The 20,574-nt window shown below is 46.9% G+C and overlaps 1 protein-coding gene across 1 annotated transcript in view; it reads right to left on the reverse strand.

Moving 5' to 3' along the window:
* Positions 1–15,027, reverse strand: part of NHS (NHS actin remodeling regulator) — a 250,432-nt gene extending 235,405 nt beyond the window's left edge. Inside the window, exon 1 of the mRNA XM_042809640.1 lies at positions 14,640–15,027. Coding sequence (XP_042665574.1) covers positions 14,640–15,027 — 388 coding nt within the window. The remainder of the gene's footprint in view (positions 1–14,639) is intronic.
* Positions 15,028–20,574: the final 5,547 nt, after the last annotated feature.

Here is a 20,574-nt window from a genome sequence, read left to right on the forward strand (position 1 = left end):
GCAAAGCTACAGCTTTCCATAACATTAGATTTACTATATTAAGCTTTTAATACTGTGAAAGATTAACAGTGACAGGCTCTGTTGTAGACTAGCAAAAGCTATCTGCAATCCTTGCAACTTTCACATTAATCACATTTAAACATGCTGCTAACAGACGGGCAGCATGGAGCGCTAGGTCTCTCAAGAGCTAGTATTAACAAAAAGCATGTCTAGGAGATCTTGTGGCTTCTACAGTTCAGAGCAACTGCATACGCAGACACTTTATTATTGTTTTTGTTGTATATTATCTGTGATTGCTAGTAAAGCTCAAGACAAATAGATGACAGACTTCGGTATAAGTGAGTGGGAAGGGAAAGGGGCTGGAGGGAGAAGAATCAAAATAAGACCACCCACACAAAGTTGCTCTAAGTCCACACTTCACATGCACGATCATGATTTTTCCACTATACAGAAAAAGCCTTAGACTCTGCAATGCAAGTTTTCCTCCAACACCACTACCCACACAACCCATTTTCCAAAGCCCAAGCTGTGAAAAGTGCAATGCCAGGCACCAGCCCGGTTGGACAGATAATGAAAAGCTATCCTCCCCTTTCATTAGTGCAGATGTCAAGCTCAGCTGGTTCTTTCTGAGTGAAGTTGAGTGCACCTGAAGAGAACTACAGCATTAGCACTCGGCATCCAGACAGAACACATCACACATTTATTAAACTTCCCAGCACCGTTTTTTTTTTTAATTAAACCAAGTCCCATGGTACAACCTCATCCTTACATGACTGTAATTAACCAGGACGTGTTGTCTGTAACACAGAAAAGCTCACTCTCCTCTACAATCCAGGACTCAAAAGAAAGGTTGGTAAATGCAAACTTTGGGTTGGTACTCAAGGGGCAAAAAATGTGGCTCTCAGCAACAAGAAATCCTGCTTACAAGGGAGGAATGGAATATCCCACTTAGAAATAGTACCTTCATTAGGTGGAACAGCACCAGAAACTGGAAGTATTTGTCCACTAAGGACCAAAACACTCTTGATGTGGGAAGTTTTCAGCCCTGCAAATTGTTTATCATTACAAAGCAGCTCTGTGTGCCTGGGGTACCTGCACATTATCCACCACCACACAGAAAAACCCATCCCATCCTCATTGCTTGTGTGATATCACCTCTGAGAAGGCCACAGAACCAAGCAACAGATGCCTGCAGACCTGACAGCATTACTTACTCCACTCCCTTTAACAGAAGTTAAAAGACTCTTCCAAGCATACAGTCCAGAAACTTTCTCTGTTCAGGAGTAAGACCCACCTTACAATGGGATGGATTGCCTCAAGTTTACATTGTTAAAGCTTTGTGATCTGAATCCCACTAATAACCTTCACCCAAGCCTATATGGGTCACCAGGAGATGAATCCAGGTCTTCTCAGCACCAGTGTCTTAGCTGCTGGGCCCTCCTGCTCAGCTCCTGCAGAGCTGAATCCAACAGGGGAGGGACTGAGCACCACGTTGGAGCTGGGTCTCCTCCTGACATCTCCCAGCCACTTACAGATAGCCACTAGCCCACCCAAAAGCCACCTGCTATGTGTTCACATAAATTAAGCAGTAGGCACAGAGGCCATTAGTAGAAAAAAATGTTGTCATTTCAGTGTGGTTTTCTGAAATGTCAGGAGGTCAGCCTTTCTGTGGGGCAGCAGGCTTATTCTGGGGGATGCAGTGGTATTGAAAATGTTTCAGAAGCTCTGTCCTGTTGAAGCATTGCTGCCTGTGAGCAAGTTTCAGCTTCACCCAGGCCTACGGAACCTGCTCTAGCAGAGGTAATCATGCCACATGAGGCACACACAGGAATTCATCACTGCTCCATGATGGAAAACTTCCCTGGCAGTGAAAAAAGAGATGCTGGCCTGAACACCCTCCCAGGGTGGCTCTTCTGGGGTCCACACAACTGTTCCCCTCCCATGCTACCACATTGACACAGCCCCTTGGAGGCTGAGATGCACCAGAGAGGGCCACACCACCACCTTATATTCTTGGCTATGAGAATGTTAAATTATATAACAAGTTCTACGGTCTGAAAGAAAAAAAAACAATAAGCACTTTGACACAGCAGATGCATCTTGGACTAAGAAGTACTGAAGTGTTGGCCAAAGTTTGACTCAGCCAGCTCCAGTCTCCCATGCTAGAGCATTTAATTCAGAATTCAGCTCTAGGGCTCTGTCCATCTGGCTCATGCCACTAGAATCAAGAAGCTGCAGCAAACAAGGTGAGCATGTGCCAACTTCTACTGAGACTTATTTAACAAGCCTAAAGTTGGACTTTTTCAAAAAGGAAAAAGAAACATTGGAGAGATTTCTGTGCAACAATAAATATGAGTATAAAACACTCCTTCAGTGAATCTGCAAAGTACATTGTAGGCTCGCATCACTTTACCTTTCACTTTCACATCTGTTCTCTTGGAAGGATTAATTTCATGAACTAGGTTAAGGTTTTCTATATTTTTATTTTTCAGCCCTCCCTGTAATATAGCAGAGGCAATTCAAAAGCAAAGCCACTCCTTTACTCCTCCAAGTCAGAATAATACGGACAATAAAACAATATAATTCTCACAGACTCAAGCAAAATGTACCCCACTTCTGGGGTGTGATCACCCCCTACATCCAATAGAAGAGTTTCTATCAGTATCACCACAATTCCTCAAGGCAAGACTAAACTTCCAGTGGGAGAGGGAGGGGACGAGGAGAAAGTGAACTCTAGCACAGGCTCCCTTTGGATGAAGACACAAAGTTAAAGGGAGAAAGAACAAGACACATCCGTTACCTTCAACTGCTAACTTTGCCATAGGAACTGTGTTAATGGAATCTCCCTCTGTTTTCAGCATATTGCAGCTGATATAGCTGCAGAATTTCTTCTCACCTCTATTAAGCTTTTCTAGGCTCAATGACCAATGTTTTCTGGCCCAGCATTTTCACTGATATTTATTTCTTTTTCACCTCTGTGTACATAGATATATAAAAAAAATGTTTTTCTTCCAGTGGCACACAGAATTTTGAGGAAGGAGATACTGTCCGAATCTCTTCTATTCCAACTATTGTTAAGAACGGTCCGCATGAAGGTGGGCACACTCATCTTTTTTATGGCAGCAGAATCCTTTAGTCTCGCAGTCCAAACTGCTGTTTATCAAGTCAGACCTACAGCCAATCAGGAAGTCCAATCCAGAAAGAGAAGAAAAAAAAAATCACCCTGTACTGCAATATTTTGCATTTACCTCTCATTTCCTTTAACAAATTTCCATTCTGCTGGGTTCTTCAGCACAGCACTTAGGAACAAGCAGATAAATGAAAAATTCTTCTAATCTACATTAATAATTTCTGTTAAGTTCCAGTTGGACAATTTCATAAATGAATAGCCACATTATAGCTATGGAAGATAGTTGTAACCCATTCATTCACTTGCAGACCCAACGCTCTTCAAACAGAGGTTATTTCTACTCTATATTGCAGGCAGACGATTTTATCATTGGACCTGATAGAGAATTACCCAGTGAATTTTGCATGAATTGACAGAGGTCCTTAAAATGCCTATAGTGTAAGCTGGGTACGTAGCCTGGGTCCAGCAGGGACACCCAGAGCGGGGTGCCAGAATCACGTCCAGAAGGCTATCAGAGATCTCCAAGGAGGAGACTGCACAGCCTCTGTGGGCAGCCTGTGCCAGCACTCCACCACCTACACTATGAGGAACAGCTTCCTTTTGAAGTTTCACATCTTGAATGAGAGCCTGCTATGCCTAGCCCACCCCACTCTCCTCTCAGCCAGGCCTCTCAGCTTTGGCCTCTCTCCTCTCCACAGCTGACCCTCAGTCAGGGCTGCAATCCTGGCTTGCCTCCCAGGTACTGCAGCAGGCTTCCTCCGAATGGATCAGGCCTAGAGCACCACAGCACGGAACACCTCCAGCACAAGAAGCGCCTGGTGCAATGCAACTGCACACCAGTTCATAGAGTACAGCTATCTTATCACCGCCCTACCGATCTGCTGTATGGGGATGGTGGCGCTGCTGGCAGACAGCAGGTGTATTAGGGCTGTGTTCAGGGCTACAAAGATGGTAATGAGACTAAAGGGTCTAAAAGTGAAGATGAATACGGAGCAGTTGAGGTCCCTTAGTTTATTCAGCTCAGAGAAGAGGCACCCCACGTCAGTGGGCATGGACGTGAGCTGCCAGAATTCAGGAAGCATTTGGACAACACTCTCAGACATTGGGTTTGATTTCAGGTGATGCTGTGCAGAGCCAGGGGTTGGACCCTGTGATCCTTGTGGACCTTCCCAACTTGGGATATTCTATGATTCTATGATATGTCATATGATCTGCACTGATGCTTAGGCAGTCCCACGCATGCAGCCCACAGCCCTGCCCTCAGCATGTCAGCTGGCCCAACAGTGAGCAAGAGTGAAACCGGAGACATCTGCATCCCAATCACTGTTGTTCTGGCCACTTGTGCTACAAGAGGGATGGCTCACAGGCTCCATGTGCTGATTCATAACAGCTGGGCAGCCACGTCCTAACAGTGACAGAGAGCTAACAGCATATCTTCAGTGGGTTCTATGGTGGGTGCCTATGAGTTCTTCATTAAGAGGATGCTATCCAGAACACAGCTTATCCATCCTCTGTCTCGGCACTGAAGTGGATTCAAGGCTGTGGTAGTCATAACAGAGGCCAAAAAATATTGCTGAAATCAGGAACTATGGTACATACTTCAGGTTACTAGGAGAGCAATTACAAGATGATTGCCATAGAATATACTTCAGCTAGAGTGCAATTTCAAAGTAAAGGAACTTAGAATAGTGATTTTAATGAGCCAGCCATAATGAATGCATTTATAACGTCTATTAAAAGCAGGTTATGTTTGGGGGAAGGGAGGTTAATTAAAACTTAGCAGGTTATCAGTAGTTTATTAACTGAACAAGACAGTACCACATTAAAGATAATCAATGGAGAATAAACCACAGCTATAAAAATTAATACTGTTCATTCTTACAATGAGAGGAGGTTGCCTTCAGTGATAAGACAGAGGTAAAGGCATAGGTGCATCCCTCACGAAAAAAGGAACAAGGTATAGGATGTCCTAAAAGGAAAGTCATTCAAGGCACAAGTTTAAAAAAAAAAAAAAAAAAAAAAACCTAAAATTGCAAAGACATCATCAGTAATTCTAGAGGGGAACAAGAAACACGAACATGCAGTTCTGCAAGCAGCGGAACTAATGAAGCCTGGTTTTCTCCAGCTTTTATGTCATGCAAAAGACTGACTTTCACATTGAAGAAAATGTGAGCTCCAACTGGAGCGCTTTTTTTTATTGGTTTGGAGCATTTATATGGGATTCTTTCCCCAGCGGAGTTTCTAGTGTCTAATAAAGAACAAGCCCTTTCTTCAAATGCAGCAGTAATAGCCTGTTCTTTCCCTTACCTGTCAGCATCTTTTATGATTCCTACCCTGTGGCAATGCAGTTGAGATTGTAGTTGAATAACAGATACAAAGTTTCTAAAGTGGTTGGTGTGAGATATATAGGTATGCCTACCCACTCCCCTGCTATACATGCAGAGTGTGCTATTGTTTCACTAGGAAACCAGGTTAAAAATGGTGTTGTCAGAATAATCCATCCCATAGGGAAAGTTTAGCTTTGGTGTGCTAACTGTGTGCAAGACTTCAGGCAATCTGCCGTGCTGACCAAGACTTCAGATTGCTGCAGCAATACTTGACCTAGGGGAAAGAGTGAACCCAAGAGAGAAAACAAGCTATCTTAAGCATGCTGGGACAGGAGCCCATAAAATGATGTTACAACTGTTGGGCTAAAGGAAAGCCAGGAGAAAGTGGAGGAGAAGAAAAAAAAATAAAAGAAGATGCCTGCATTCAAAACTTGAGCCATGCTGAGCTAAGTAGCTTCCAGGGTAAGATATGGTCACATGAAAGCCAATGGTCAATCCTTGAGATACTTATCTGTTTTTGAGGAATCACTGTACCTCTCTTGACTATCCTCCCTCACACAACACTTCACCAAAGGTCTCTTCAGCAAAGAAAGGGCCATGCCAAGAACTTCCTGCAAGTCAGCAAACAAATCTTAGGAGGGTAAGGGGAGATGGAGCTGGGGAGCATCCTTTTTTGGGACCCACTCTGATTTGCGTAATAAGTATTTAATCATCTCTAATTAATCTCTCATTTCACTTAAATCACACCTTATCATAGCAATCCAAAGCCTGTGGAAAGTGAGGTATTTTTCAGCGTACCCCACATAATTCATGCCTCAAAATGTCCTGATTCAGCAGCCACAGAAAATTACACGTGGCTCTGAAGGATCACTGCCTTTTCCCTTCAACATGCCCTCCCTCCAGACCCACTTAAGGGCCTTTTCAAACACCAGTAAGCTAGCAAAAAAAAAAAAAAAAAAGTCAGAGAAGGCAGAGGAAAAGCTGTAGAGGCCAGAGCAAGCTATACATATTTATAGCACAAATACACCACTCTATGCTCATTCTCCTTAATCACGTGTACACTCAGGCAAGAAAGCTCCTCCAAACTTTCTCAGGGACTCAGCCTGAGTGGCTGTAGTTCAAAGTCCAGCTGTAAAGAAAGTGAAAACCATAGCAGCTTTGTAAGAATTACAGTGATCCTATTTAAAAAAAAAAGAAAAAAAAAGCCATTCTCTGCTGGGACTTCACATGGCAGAGCCACACAGCTCCCGTTGAATCTAACAGCATTTCAAGCATAGGAGTCCTGATGTAATTAAGCCACAGGCTTAATTAGGTTCCATCACTACTGCTTTCTTCCTGCATTCAGCCAAGAAGGTATATGAAAAGATTGTCCATAACAGATACTGCAATTTAAAGTCTCAAGTTCAGAACACAGTGGGTATATATCTACTATAAAATCTACCCTAAAAACATGCCTGTTGTTAAACTGAGCAGCACATTAGAAGTGGTTAGATATAATGAAAATGTAAATGGAAAGTATTCTGGGGAGATACTTCAGCTAAAAACAGCACACACTGTATGCTATCTTTTATTTTAATCATGCTCTAAGCCCTGCCTTTTTGAACTTTTTATAAATTCTGCTATCTCCCTTTGCAGTTAGTTACATATTGGTATATAAATTCAAAGACGAGAAGCAATTAGGAATGAAGCTAAGACTCCCTCTCTTGATGCTAATACATCAAAGGAAGTGAAAAAACTCCCCCCACACGCACACTCAGTAACACAGAAGGCTTCTGCTCTTCACATCCTAATAGCTCAAGCAGTTCCAGTGGAGAGTCTGATGTCAGACTCTGATTACGTGGAGATGCCAAGCGATTGGAAAGAACAGCTTTTGAAAATCCCAGTTCTCTGACTCAGAAGACCACACAGCTGCGCAGCAATACTTTCAAAATGCAAGTGTGCATTATTCTCATGAGCTGGTCATATTTTTTTCTACTTTGGACATCGTCACACTGCTTTTATGAGTTCCCTGTGGGCCTCTGATTTGGGTACAATACATCTAGGTATGTGTGAAGGAAATGTGTCAGATTATGGGCTTTTCAAACAGCCAGGTCTGCTTCACTATCCAGTTTGGAGAGAGGAAGAGCCAGTCTGCCTTTCAGCAGCCATTCTTAACAGGGTAAGAAGAGGCTATGGCTGGACTGTGCCATGTTTTCTCCCTACCTTTTCACATCTGTGCCAGACCTGCCATAATCTGATCCTTGACATTTAAGCCAGAGAACAAGCAAACCCGTTGAAGAAAAGTCAACAAAACCTGCTTCTGCAGAACCAGAAGAGAAGTTGGGTTGGTACTGTTATGCCTGGTTATTTGTATTTCCTCACCACAAATCCTCCCCTCATTCCAAGGACATTTGAGAATTATGTGGTAGCTTTTTGGAAACGCTCCAGGCCCCTCATCTTTCATAAAGGGAAACTACTATCTTTTATGTACGTGGATAAACAGGTGAATGACCTTCTCACGTCCTCAGGAAGCTGTAAGGATCCACTTATTTCTTAATCTCCAGATCTCTCAGGTATCAGCAGGGGAACTGACCAGAAGTAGGAATGACACCATTGGTTTCACCAAACACTTATCTCACATCTCCATACATACACATTGAATTATAAAAGATCTTCAACAGAAGCACAGAGTTTTAAGAGAGTTGCATGATATTCAGTCATCAGATCCACAGTAAGTGTAAGTCTCTTGCCTGATTTCATTTTCTCTGCAGTCTTACTCCTGGGTAAAGGAGATCTAATGGGTCTTAAAGGAGCTGTGTTATTTCTACCTGAATTTCTAATAAACTCACTGGAGCTCCTTGTTTGGCTATTGAGTGTGAGCCAGACAAAAAGTCCCACTAATGGCTACGATACTGCACAGCTATATAGCTGCAGTGAGATGGGAGTCCAGCTTTGGGAGTATTCGGACATCAGATCTTTGTCTAGAAGGCTCTCTAACTAAGCAATCATTTCAAACCTGTTGCATCAATTTAAGTACTGTTTATGGGATGAAAAATAACAACAGAACAGGTAGTACTACACCAGTGGAAGACCAAGTAATGAAATTCAGCAAAAATTCCTAAAGATTTACATCTGTTTAACGGTTTCAGAGGAAAACCACATCTGCTTGCCATTCAGCTGTTACGAGGTTATGCAGGTTAAGTTAGTTAGTGAAGTCTCCCTGAGCACCGAGTTCTCAGAGCGTTGTGCTGATCTAAATAGGACAAAAGATTTTATCCTTTGCTTTTATCTGCAAAAAGGCCAGAGTCTGCTCTACACAAATCAACTTGGCTGAAGGCGCCAACCAGCACTTTGAAAACACCCTGCAAACCAAAGCAAAGCAACCCAACAAACTTCTTCCCCTTACATTCTATCACAACTATACTATCACAAACTAAATGGGTGAAAAAAAAATCTCTTGACCTCAGGCTCCTTAGGGTTGTGCTCTCATGTAAAAGGCCTTCTATCACTACTCTGTAAACAAAGATAAGGAATCTCCCTAGATGGTGGCACTCTTTCTAATGTAATGGGCAAGGTGCAAATGGGATTCTTAAATGAGTGGGTTTTTCTTCCTATGTTGCTTTGTTGTTCCAACAGTAGCAAAAGGTAAACAGAAAAACTAATGGCTTGGCCTCCTGCTCCTGCAGGCTGGGCTAACTTGACATCAGCCCTCTGCATTGAGAAGAAGCCAAGCACTGAGGAAATTTTCCAATTTTCACACACCCACAACTTGTTTTATTTGCATTAATGTGAAAAGTACAGTTAAGTACACCAGGGAATTATATAAAACAAATGAATAAGTAACAACAAGCACAAATAAGTAACAAAACCAAAAAAGCCACACCTGACAAAAAAAAAAGCCTTCCTCCACTTCCAACAGGACAGATGAAGAGGCTGTGTTATTCAACTCAGACACAGTGCTGAAGATGATTGATCACTGCATCTAACATACAACTCTTTTTTTTTTTTGAAGGTTTTGTTATGCACCCTATGAGGATTTACCAATTAATATGATTTCAATATACAAAGAGAGCTGTGAATACATTCTTGTGCCTCATGTTCCCAAACTACATTAGTGTCTATTTTTAAGTGTAACCACCCTTACACCCAGAAATACTTATGCACTATAATGCATAAATATGCATATAACTCTATAATGTAGAGTTAAGGGATGGTAGAAATACGTTCTCATTTGTTGCCAGCAGTATTAGAGACCTCTCAGTGCAAATGTATCTAATCTGTGGAGTCTACAGTTGTGCCTCCACACAATAGGAAATCTATGCAATGGAAATTGCACTAAAGATTCCCCAGGATTGTGTGAAGCTGGGATAAAGCACAGCATTTACCTACACAACTTGCATGTGATTGCTTTTTCTCTCAACAGGGCACCTTCTCTTCAAGTCTTACATACCTTCCAGAAGATCTCTGCAAGCACAATCACGTGCAATTACTTTAGGATGGCCTCACTATGTAACCGGGTTCTGGGTTCAGCAGCAACTGAGGTTTCACTGCTGTAAGCCAAGGAGGAGAGGAGAGGAGCTGCTGAGCTTTGCATCCAGTGTATGTTTTGTGAAAATGGTAGAATTGCAGCAGAAGATACACGAAAACCTTACAATTGATTAAATATTTCCCTGCAGTGTTCAAAACCCAAACAGCAGTGCATTATAACCATGTATAAATAAAAAAATGAAAAACCAAACCACCACCACCAAGAAAACAACCATCTAGAAAGCCCAATGAAACAGACCAAAAGCAAAAGTGAAACTATACAGGATGTTTCCAGTAACCAGTTTCAATGAAACAGAATAAATTAATGCACAATCTAAAATAATAAAGGAGCAGTTCACAGTTGTCTGTTTTACCTCAATACCGTCACATCCATAAGGAGGAAAAAGATTCTGATGACGAGAGTAATATAGGGGATGTCCATGTTCCTAAGCAGCTGTATCAATAAATGCAAGCATGAAGGAAAATTGGGAATAGAAAAGTGATGCCATGAAGTCCTTTATGAGACAACTGCTGGAAAGGCCACTGCTTTTAGAAGTATTTGCTTCTGGTAACACATTGATGCTTACAGAAAGAAAGCCAGGAATGCATGGAATTCTCAAGGATGCCAAGGGTGCAAACAGGATCTTGTTAACTAGGGCTTTAAGAACCTGCTCTCCGGTCACACTGATTATTCAAAAAATGAGAGGGCTAACACCATCAGTTTCTGTAAAGTAAGATATTCCACTTAGACCACCAGATCTGTAGTCCCCTGGACTGAGAAACTATCGTTCTAAATACAAAAAGAGGCACTCAGCCCCATGTCTACACCGAAATCCAGCACTTCTCCTGCATTCTTGTGCCGAGATTATAAAACTGATATCACACTGCTCATTTCTCTTGCTGTTAATAAGAAAACTCTAAGCAACAGCAAGATTGACAACAATCATGTCACTCCCACATGGTTCTGCTTTAGAAGCAGAGCCCGGAGCTGAACACGATGAAAAGTAACAAAGTATTTAGACTGGCAGAAGGGCAAAGCAGTTTGTTCATGAGCTGAGCAGGAAAACATTTCTCACTCTAGTTTCTCTTCCAATCAGAGTGTGGGAAACGACTTCTATTTGCAGGGTGCTAGCTGTCCAGAGGCTTGCAAGAAAGATGAAAGGACCAGCAGCATCTGGGAAGGCAGGAGAGAGAGACCTGGTGTTTCTGAAGATTACCTGCCCGTGACTGCCCACAATCCATCCCTTATTGTGTCTAACAAGATCTTCCAAATGCACTTTCTGAACAGTGGCTAAAACAAGAGATACATAGGTAAATACCTTGAACATCAGCTCAGCAGAGCAGTTCAGGCAGCTCTCTTAAAGCAAAGAATATCCAGGCTTGCAAATCTTCACTACTTCAGTAGCAACAAAGCTGAGAATGGAAAGGCCTCATGAAAATGACAGCCATACTGATAAGCATTAGTAGAAGCATGCTGTAATCAATTCATTTCAATTTACTGTTAATAGTCCCTGAACTCAATTGAATGTAACAATAAATAACTTCCAGTGTAAAATATGCTACTGTTTGCAAGAGAGCACCTTCCTGATCTCTTCCCTTGGTATTATGTCTGCAACTACTGAAGACTGGCGCAGGCTAAGGTGTAACCACTGTTTCCAGGAGCTCCCCTGATGGGGCTGCCCAGCATTCCTTTTCCTCACCCAGGCCACCTCTTCATCACAAGGGAGAACCCAGCTTGCTCACAAGGCATGGAGAAAAAGGCCTTCAAATGTCATAGCTCCATATCTAGGGCATGTCTGGTAGCATTATTCTCAAACCACCATGCTGCAGTTGGTGTTACATCAAGAATGTCTCGCTGTGCCGAAGTAGCCTGGTCGTTTTAAGCCAGTATTTTAAAAATGCATGGCTGGGCTACACAGCTGTTCTGCTCACATGCCAGCACACAGCACCTCAGCATACACATCAAGCAGCCCAGCATCCCTGGCTACTGGTGCACAGCAAGTTCAGCATGACCATCCCACGTACAGCAGGTACATACCTACCGCCAACTTATTCCATGTTGCAAAGCCCAAATCTCCAGCTGATTTTGAGTTAGTGTTAGATGTAGCATGCAGACCACATGACCAGACTGTGAGCCTAGTTGTCCTGGGCACCCATGCTTGCTGTTGCTTTAATGAGAATAAAGGAGATTGCAGTGAGGTGGGAGTCGGCCTCTTCTCCCAGGTAATAGTAATTAGACTAGAGGGAAGGGCCTTATAAGTCTCATCAGGGCAGATTAAGGTTGGATATTAGGAAAAAATATATACTATGAAAGAGTGATGAGGCAGTGGCGCAGGCTGCCCAGGGAGGTGGTGGAGTCACTGTCCCTGGAGGTGTTCAAGGAACGTGTGGATGTGGCACTGAGGGACGTGGTCAGTGGTGTGATGGGTTGGTGATTGGACTAGATGGTCTTAGAGGGCTTTTCCAACCTTAATGATTTTATAACTGGGTGCCATGACTTGAGTGAAACATTGCCAAGAATTGGTTATGTAGGCACAGCATGTCTAAAACAAACATGAGCACAGTCCTGCTGAAAGTAACAATGGAGGAGGTGTCAGCCCAGAAAGGAGAGTGCACGCTAGCATTATACACTACAGCAAGGACAGCAGCTTCCCGTAGGGCTTTTGTATCTGGTCCTTGGGAATGCTGAGCAGTCCGTGGGCCAGCAGGAGGTGCTGCGGGTGGGTCTGGATTTGGAGGATGACAGGCAGATGAGTAGAACAGCGCAGCTCAGCTCCAGGTCCAGCTGCGATGTTCAGATGTAGCATTATGCAAACAGTCCAGCACCAGACTGAGAATAAAAGCATCCAGAAGCAAGCAAAGAAGCAGACTAACCATGCCCATTGGATGGGGACAGAGCCGTTCCTGTCAAAAGCATGTGCAGCCCAGGGCTGCTCGGAGAGGATAAGGCTGGGTGCTGTGCCTGCAAGTAGCTGTGGGCTGCGGGCAGGATGCATACCTCTGGAGGGCAAACAGCGCTTGGGACAGAGCTGCACGGAGCTCTTGGTCACCAGACCCGGGGACATCTGCAGCCCTGCCGGCGGCACTGCACCACGCATGCTGTGTGCAGGGTGAGAGAAGGATCAGCAGGCAGCCGAGGGGGGGGTCATGGCCATAAGTCTCTTCCCTCCTAAGGAGAGGAGGGCTCAAAGTAAAAAAGAATGATGAAGCTGCAGATCCTGCATATATCATCGCAGGGGAAAAGCCAAACTCTCTAATTAAGCACATGACATAACTGCGCTGTAATATCAAGGTTTCACACCGTGATTTGAAAACAAGCTGCACTTGCACAGTTCACAAAGAAAAAAAGCCATGCGGATTAAAAAGGCTCGGCTCAGCTCTCACACAAATGTACGGGCACAGTTACTCAGCTCAAATGAGAAAGCGACCCGAGGAATTCCATTTCCCAGTCCGTTCCCTCAGCACACCGCCAGCCCTCCTTCTCCCCACAGTTCCCAATCACAGTCCGGCACTCTGCTCTGACTGCACCCCTGTCCTGAAACCACAGGCAGCCTCCGTCAGGCTGAGCTGGAGTTGATGTATGGAACCCCTCCCCAGTAAAGTCACCGTGCCAGCTGCCAAGGATCCAGTTTAGATACCTCTGAACGCTTAAGGCTCGACAGTGTGAATAGGCACAGCTCCGCTGATCCTAAAGGAGTTACTTCTATTGCACACCACTCCCAAAAGGCAGTGCAGTGCACGTTTTTTTTTAAATGGCACACTCATTGAAAACGATGAGAGGAAGGCGTACTCTCCCTTACTCCAGCGTAAATTCATCTCCCTGTTCTCACCAGATCCATGGGATTGTGAGGGGAGCAGCAGTAGGCAAAACCCGAACCAAATTCCCCACTGAAACCATTGCTGTTTCTAAGGCAGATACGATGAGTGCAGGACCAGCAGCGATCCCTGCTACTCATCACCTCCAGTCCGCAGCCCTACCTATGAGAAAACACTCGGGAGCACTTGGGAAGCGTATGCGTCAGTGAGAGCACAGAATCATTCCGCTGCTGTAAACACGAGCCATGTTCAGCAGAACGCAGCGGATAGGAACTGCGCAGCCTGTCACCGCTTTTATGGCTCGGGTGGAAAGGCAGCAGGATTTAAGCACTTATTGCTCAGAACAGAAGTCGCGTATTGCCCTCATCCTTTCCTTCCCCTCCTTTTCCCGCCTCCCTGGCTTGTCGGGCTGCTCTTTAAACAGAACGAAGTCATAAACCAAACTTCCTTATTTTATATGGCTCTGAAAACTGGATAAAGACGCGGCGCTTTGATTATTTCTACTTCAGAGCTTCACGTCTCTATCGGAAAGTCAGAGACACGTCTAAGGGAAAGGCAAACGTGCCCGGGAAGGGAACCGGCAGCAAAGAGAGAAAACCCCGGGGACGGAGCTCCGTGCTCCTTCAGACTCCTCCCGGGCACCCGCAGAGCGGCTCCGGCCCCCTCCCCGGCTGCAGAAGATGCGCCCGGAGAGCCGGGCAGCCGCTCCTTATGTAAGGCGCAAACCACTGACATCATCCCTCTCGCCGGCGGCGCGGCGGCGCTCGGCGGCACCCACCGGCCCGACCCGCGCCCCCCGGCCCCTTCCCACGGGCTCCGCTCCCCGCCGGCGCCCGCCCGCCCCGAGCCGCGGTACTCACGCACTGCCTCCTGCTTGGGGTCGAGGCCGCGCACGGCCCCCTGGAGGCCGGCGATGCGGCCGTGCAGCGCCCGGACGCGGCGGTGGGTGCCCTGGATGTCAGCCTCGACCTCTTGGAAGAGGGTACAGGCGTGCCGAGCCACGTCGGAGAGCTGCCGGAGGATCCGCGACAGGGCCACGTTGCTGACGGCGCACAGGTCCAGCACCATCAGCACCGCCGCCTCCCTCTCGCCGCCGGCCGCTTGCGCGCCCTCGCCCGCCGCCCCCGGCTCCTCCGGCGGCGGGTCCCGCGGCGGCGGCTCCGCGCCCCGGCTTTCCTCCAGCACGGAGGCGGCGGGCTGCCGCCGGCACAGCCGCTGCGGCTCCACCGTCCGCTTGGCGAACGGCATGGCCGAGCCCTCGGCACGCGGCTCGCTCGCGGGGATCGCTGCTCCCTTGCCCCGCCGCCCTCACGCGCGGCCGCCCATCGCCGGGCTCCGGCTACGCGCCGAGCTCCTGCGTTGCCGCCGGCCGCCGAGCATCCGCCGCTGCCGCCGCGGGGAGCCGGGGAGCATCCGCGCCGCCTCCCTCTCTCCTTCTCTCCCTCCTTCCCTCGCCCGCCCGCACGCCGCGCCGTCCCGCTCCGGCGGCGGGTGTGAAGGGGCGGCCCGAAAACCCGGCGAGAGGAATCCCGCGGCCGCGAGGAGGAGCGAGGCGGCGGGGCGGGGGCGGGGGCGGGCCGGGGCCGCCGCCAGGAGGCGCCGGAGGGCCCGCAGCGCCCCGGGAACCGGAGCCGGGGGCAGCCGTGGGAGCCGGCCGTAGCGCTGCGGCCCTGAGGCTCGGGAAGTGCCCTGGGGCGTCTCGCAGGTCTGGAATTCTGGGGTTTGGGGTGGGTCTGCGGGGAGATGGGACTCGGGGATCCTCGGGAGTCCCGTACAGGACGGGGTGTTCCGTGGTCCCACGCGTGGAGCCGCCCTCTGGGAAGCTGTCTTGGGTATTACAGAATTGTAGAATGGCTTAGGTTGGAAGGAACCTGAAAGATCATCAAGATCCAACTCCTGCCGTGGGCAGGGCTGCCGCCCACCAGCTCAGGCTGCCCAGGCCATGTCCAGCTTGGCCATGAGCACCTCCAGGGATGGGGAAGGTGGGCTGGACTCAGATGGGAGTGCTGCTTCTGGCACAGTGTCCGAGCTTACTTCTTTGCAGTCCTCAGAGCGAGTTGTCATGAAGTCTGGACTTCTAAATTATTGGTGGTAAGCATGCAGCTGCAGACAGACAGAAAAAGCTACTGTGGAAGGACAGCCCTTCCCCAGGCTGACATTCTACAGTTGGGAAAAATTGGATTATGCTTGCCTGCTTGTCCACTTGTCACGCTGGCACATGCATGCCGTGATGATAGAATCATAGAATCACAGAACGTCCTGGGTTGAAAAGGACCACAATGTTCATCTAGTTTCAACCCCCCTGCCTATGTGCAGGGTCGCCAACCACCAGACCAGGCTGCCCAGAGCCACATGCAGCCTGGCCTTGAATGCCTCAGGGATGGGGCATCCACAACCTCCTTGGGCAACCTGTTCCAATGTGTCACCAGCCTCTGAGTGATGATGTGGGCTGTCCTAACACCTGTGGTCACTGCCAGTTCACAGGTGCACACACTGGGCTCTGTGAGTGCAGGGAGCTGCTCCAGGGGCACGCAGCCAGCTACACAGCTCCTTCTGCAGAGCTGACCCACTGGGCTGGACCCAGTGCTAGCTTTTGGCACAGATGCTTCGTGTGCCCTAAGCCCATCACAGATCTAATCAGAGCTGTTAAAGTCACCGTATCCCTTACGCCAGAGCTTCTTCTGCAGTAGGGTGGTTTTTATCCTCAGTAACGGAGCATGAGCTGTACTGCTCTTCCCACCCAAGAGAGTCGAAGTGTGTTATTCATTATCCACTGAAATGTGTTTTAATATTTCACGTGAGTTTCATTAATGGGGCAGGGAATGAGAAGGCTAAGTTTGAATGCTATGGAAGGAACAGCAGCCACCCAAACTGGAGTGGGCTCAGAAAACACAAACTTGGGAGTGAAACATGCAGGAAGCAACATAATAACCCTCATCAAGGATAAAACCTGGCATTTAGGGAAGCAACTGTCAGGCACTCACCCTGCATCTCTCTTAGACATCCTTATGAGCCACTGATTTGGGCCAGTGCACACAGTCAAACACAGCCAATGTCAGTGGTCCACTTGTATGAAAGACAGGTCCTGCCAATGCTGTGACTCTCCATTGTACTGAGTACATTTTCATTTTGGAGGTCCTGTAGCCATTTCCATCCTGCCCTCTATGACTTGTTGCCATTATTTTTTTAGTTTTTCATTACTTACCTCCCCTCTGAAGAGCCTCTCCAACAGGCCTGTCCCCCTGTCATGACTGCAGGGCACCAGAGTGCCATGGGCTGAAGTTAAAATTCAGTTAACAGTATGTGCTTGCAGCCCAGAAGGCCAACTGCATCCTGGTCTGCATCAGAAGAGGGGTGGCCAGCAGGGAGAGGGAGGGGATTGTCCCCCTCTAATCTGTCCTTGTGAGGTCTCACCTGCAGCACTACTTCCAGGCCTGAGGCTCCAGCACAGGAATGATGTGGAGCTGCTGGAGAGAGTCCAGAGCAGGGCCACAAAGATGCTCAGAGGGCTGGAGAATCTCTCAGATGAAGTCAGGGATTGTTCAGCCTGAAAAAGAGTAAGCTCTTTGGAGACCTCATTGTAGCCTTCTGGTACTAAAAGAGATCTTTTAAATGGAAGGGTAACTGACCTTTTACACTGTCTGATAGGGACAGGACAGGGAGGATGGCTTTACACTAAAAGAGGGGAGATTTAGTTTAGATGTTGGGAGGAAATTTTTTACTCAGGGGGCAGTGAGGAGCTGGCACAGCTGCCCAGAGAAGCTGTGGTGCCCTATCCCTGAAGGCACTCAAGGCCAGGTTGGATGGGGCCCTGGGCAGCCTGAGCTGGTGAGGGGTAGCCCTACCCATGGCAGGGGTTGGGGCTGGGTGGGCTTTGAGATCCCTTTCAACCCAAACTATTCTGTAATTCTGTGATAGTACTCCAAGGTGCTCCTTTGTGAACATATCAGCCCAGGGCAACCTTCTGCACCAGTAGATTTCAAGACACACTTGCAGACCCCAGTGACAGACACGTCAGTAAGAGTATCAGTCATGAACAGAGATGAACTTGTGAAAATGTTTCATTTCGGTTATTTATTGCAGGAAAAGCCTTCTGTTGTGCTGTCCTGCACCCATTGGTCATACAGCGCAGCAGCCGCTGTGCAGCTTCTCGGCCTTTACCCCCATGCTACAGCTGTGCTCCTCCTCCAGTTTGCATTTACTGCTGACATCCCTACTGAGACGTGATTTGACAGTGACACCAGCAGGGCAGCTCCATGCTAATGGAGGTGGCGGCAGGACCACTGATAGATCACAAGGAATCTGTGGTTCTCTGGTGCAGTGAGTGCAGGAGACAGGCAGGTGAGGCTGGGCAATCTTGTCCAGCTTGGCTCTGGCCTGCTGCAGTACGCCTCACTCCACAGCGCCAAAAAGAGAGGAGAGGCTGATGAGTGCTTCAGGCTATTGTCATTTCCCCCTGTTTGCCCGACTGTCAGGAAGATGCCTTCAGGCATCATATTAATGAAATTGTGGCCTTTTGACCATAATGTAGTATCTGTCATCACTGATGCTAGCCCCACTAATATATCATGTATTTATTCCCAGCAAAGATGTCACAGGCAGCACATTACCAAACCTGTATCCGCTCAGGCTAGCAAAAAGCATCCTCATTCAGAAACTGTCCTCAAGGCACAGCTGCCATTCTGCGCTTAGACCAGAGTGACATCCATTGATCACACCAAGGCCGCAGTAACAATAGAACCCCATTAGGCAGGAAGGCAGCACAGCCAGGCACTCCAGTGTGAGTCGGGACCTGCTCATTTAGGTTTCACAGCCCTGCCTGTTTGTTTCAGCATGAACATGTTAAGATCATGTCCAAAACAGAATTGTAGCTGAGAAATAATTTTACCGAAGAGGCTTGCTGGGTCTGAATGGCTTAGTCAGGCAAAATGCTGGCAGCTCAGCTTTACACAGCATGTCTTATGTTTGCCAAAACACTCTTCTGTTCCGGACACCAAGGGGATTTCCTCCTTCAATATTATCTGGTCTTTGATGGCAACAGAGCTGATGTACTGAGGCACACGTCTTTTCCATTCTAGCTCCCACTTCCATATGACTTTATTAGCACAATAGCTATCCAAAGTGTTTTCAAAGAAGGCAAGAGACCATAAGTCTCTTCTAGGAGCTGCTAGGTGTGGGCAGGGGTGGATATTGCCTGTCCATTCTCTCCCTCACAATCTCACAGTACTCACAGATACACTCTTGCTCTCTGTTTACCATCACAGTACTGCTGTGCAGATGGAATTTTCGCTTGTCCTCCAGACCTGGGCACACTTTTTCCTAGAATTATAGAATCATAGGGTTGGAAAGGAACTACAAGATCATCTAGTCCAATCATCCTATCACCATCACTACCCACTAAGCTACTAAATTATATCTTGTAGCACCTCCTCCACACACCTCTTAAATACCGCCAGGGACATGAGTCCACCACCTCCCTGGGCAGCTCGTTCCTCACACTTCCTTGAGAAAAATAATTCTGTGACCCTCGGCAAAGCTATCTCCCAACCCTCCTCCCACTTCCCTGTGAGCAGCTGTATGGGAATCAAAGCTGTGGTGTTTCTCAGTGTCAATTTCTCTTTCCTCTCCCTCTGGATTTCTCCTGCCACATGTGTGCTGTCACCAGCTCCCATCCCAACCCAGCCTGCTACTGCCCTTTCTGCTATTTGTTAGTGTTGGTGTTATCATAATCCTCTTCACCCTTAAACTATGACCCCACTGCTTTAGTCATTGCTTTAAGTAGGAAAAATGCAGGGCCCGCAGCAGTGTACCTGTAGCAAAATGGATAATTGGGCTCCACATGCTGCTGCAAATCATGTAGCGCAGGCAAAACAATTAAAAACTGAAAGTTAACTCCCTTTCTCTTAATTATAGTTGTTACAAAGTTTACTTGTAACCAGAGTAGGGATGACATTTCAAATTGAGGAGTGATTATTAAATTGACACCTTCTTTAAAACGTGCCTTAAGTCAAGGCTGACATGATAATTGAGTTTTATTACTAAGAAATGTCTGTTTTAATAAGGAAACTTCCTTATCTCTCTAGTGAGTTCATGTTAAGTGCATATCAACTTAATGTTTTCCATCACTACTACCTGACATTGCAAGTTAGGAAAAACTCACTGGAGCACCCCCTGAACAGCAAATGCTGTAATTTCCTTCAATGCCAGTATTAGTTGTGCATTCTTTCTCATCCCAGAAAGACATACTGACTTCCAGGAGAAGGATACGACAAAGAGGGAAAAAAGAAATGTGTTTTAATACTGTTATCATTTGGGCCTTTAAAAATATGAGGGCTGCTCCAAAAGAAATGCCTCCTGTGTTATGATGTTGACTCATGACATCAGAGGCAGATGTTGGTGGCATGGCAGTAGAGGCTGAAGCTTCCCACCAGTGTCCCATTACATGCTGCCACGTGAGAGCAGAGGGGCAGTCTGACAAAATGGCATCTGACACAGAAGTGTGTATGAAGCAAAGGAGTATCACTGAATTCAGCCGTGCAGAAAAAATGACAGCCATTGATATTCATCAGTGCCTGCTGAATGTTTATGGAGACCAACCAGAGGACGTGAGCACAGTGAGGGGTGGCTGGTGCATTTCAGCAGTGGTGACAGCAACAGTGGGTCATGTCTGCTGGTGCAGATTGTTACGAGATTCTCTTGTTCGTTAGTGATGAAAATGCACAGCTCATGGTGGTGACTGTGTTGAAAAACAGAGTTTTTTTGTAGCTGAGAATTTGCTCTACCAAATAGTATTAT

This window comes from Centrocercus urophasianus, unplaced genomic scaffold (genome assembly GCF_019232065.1).
Source record: "Centrocercus urophasianus isolate 14NV4802_14NV808 unplaced genomic scaffold, USGS_Curo_1.0 seq_12, whole genome shotgun sequence".
In the NCBI taxonomy this organism is placed as follows: Eukaryota; Metazoa; Chordata; class Aves; order Galliformes; family Phasianidae; genus Centrocercus; species Centrocercus urophasianus.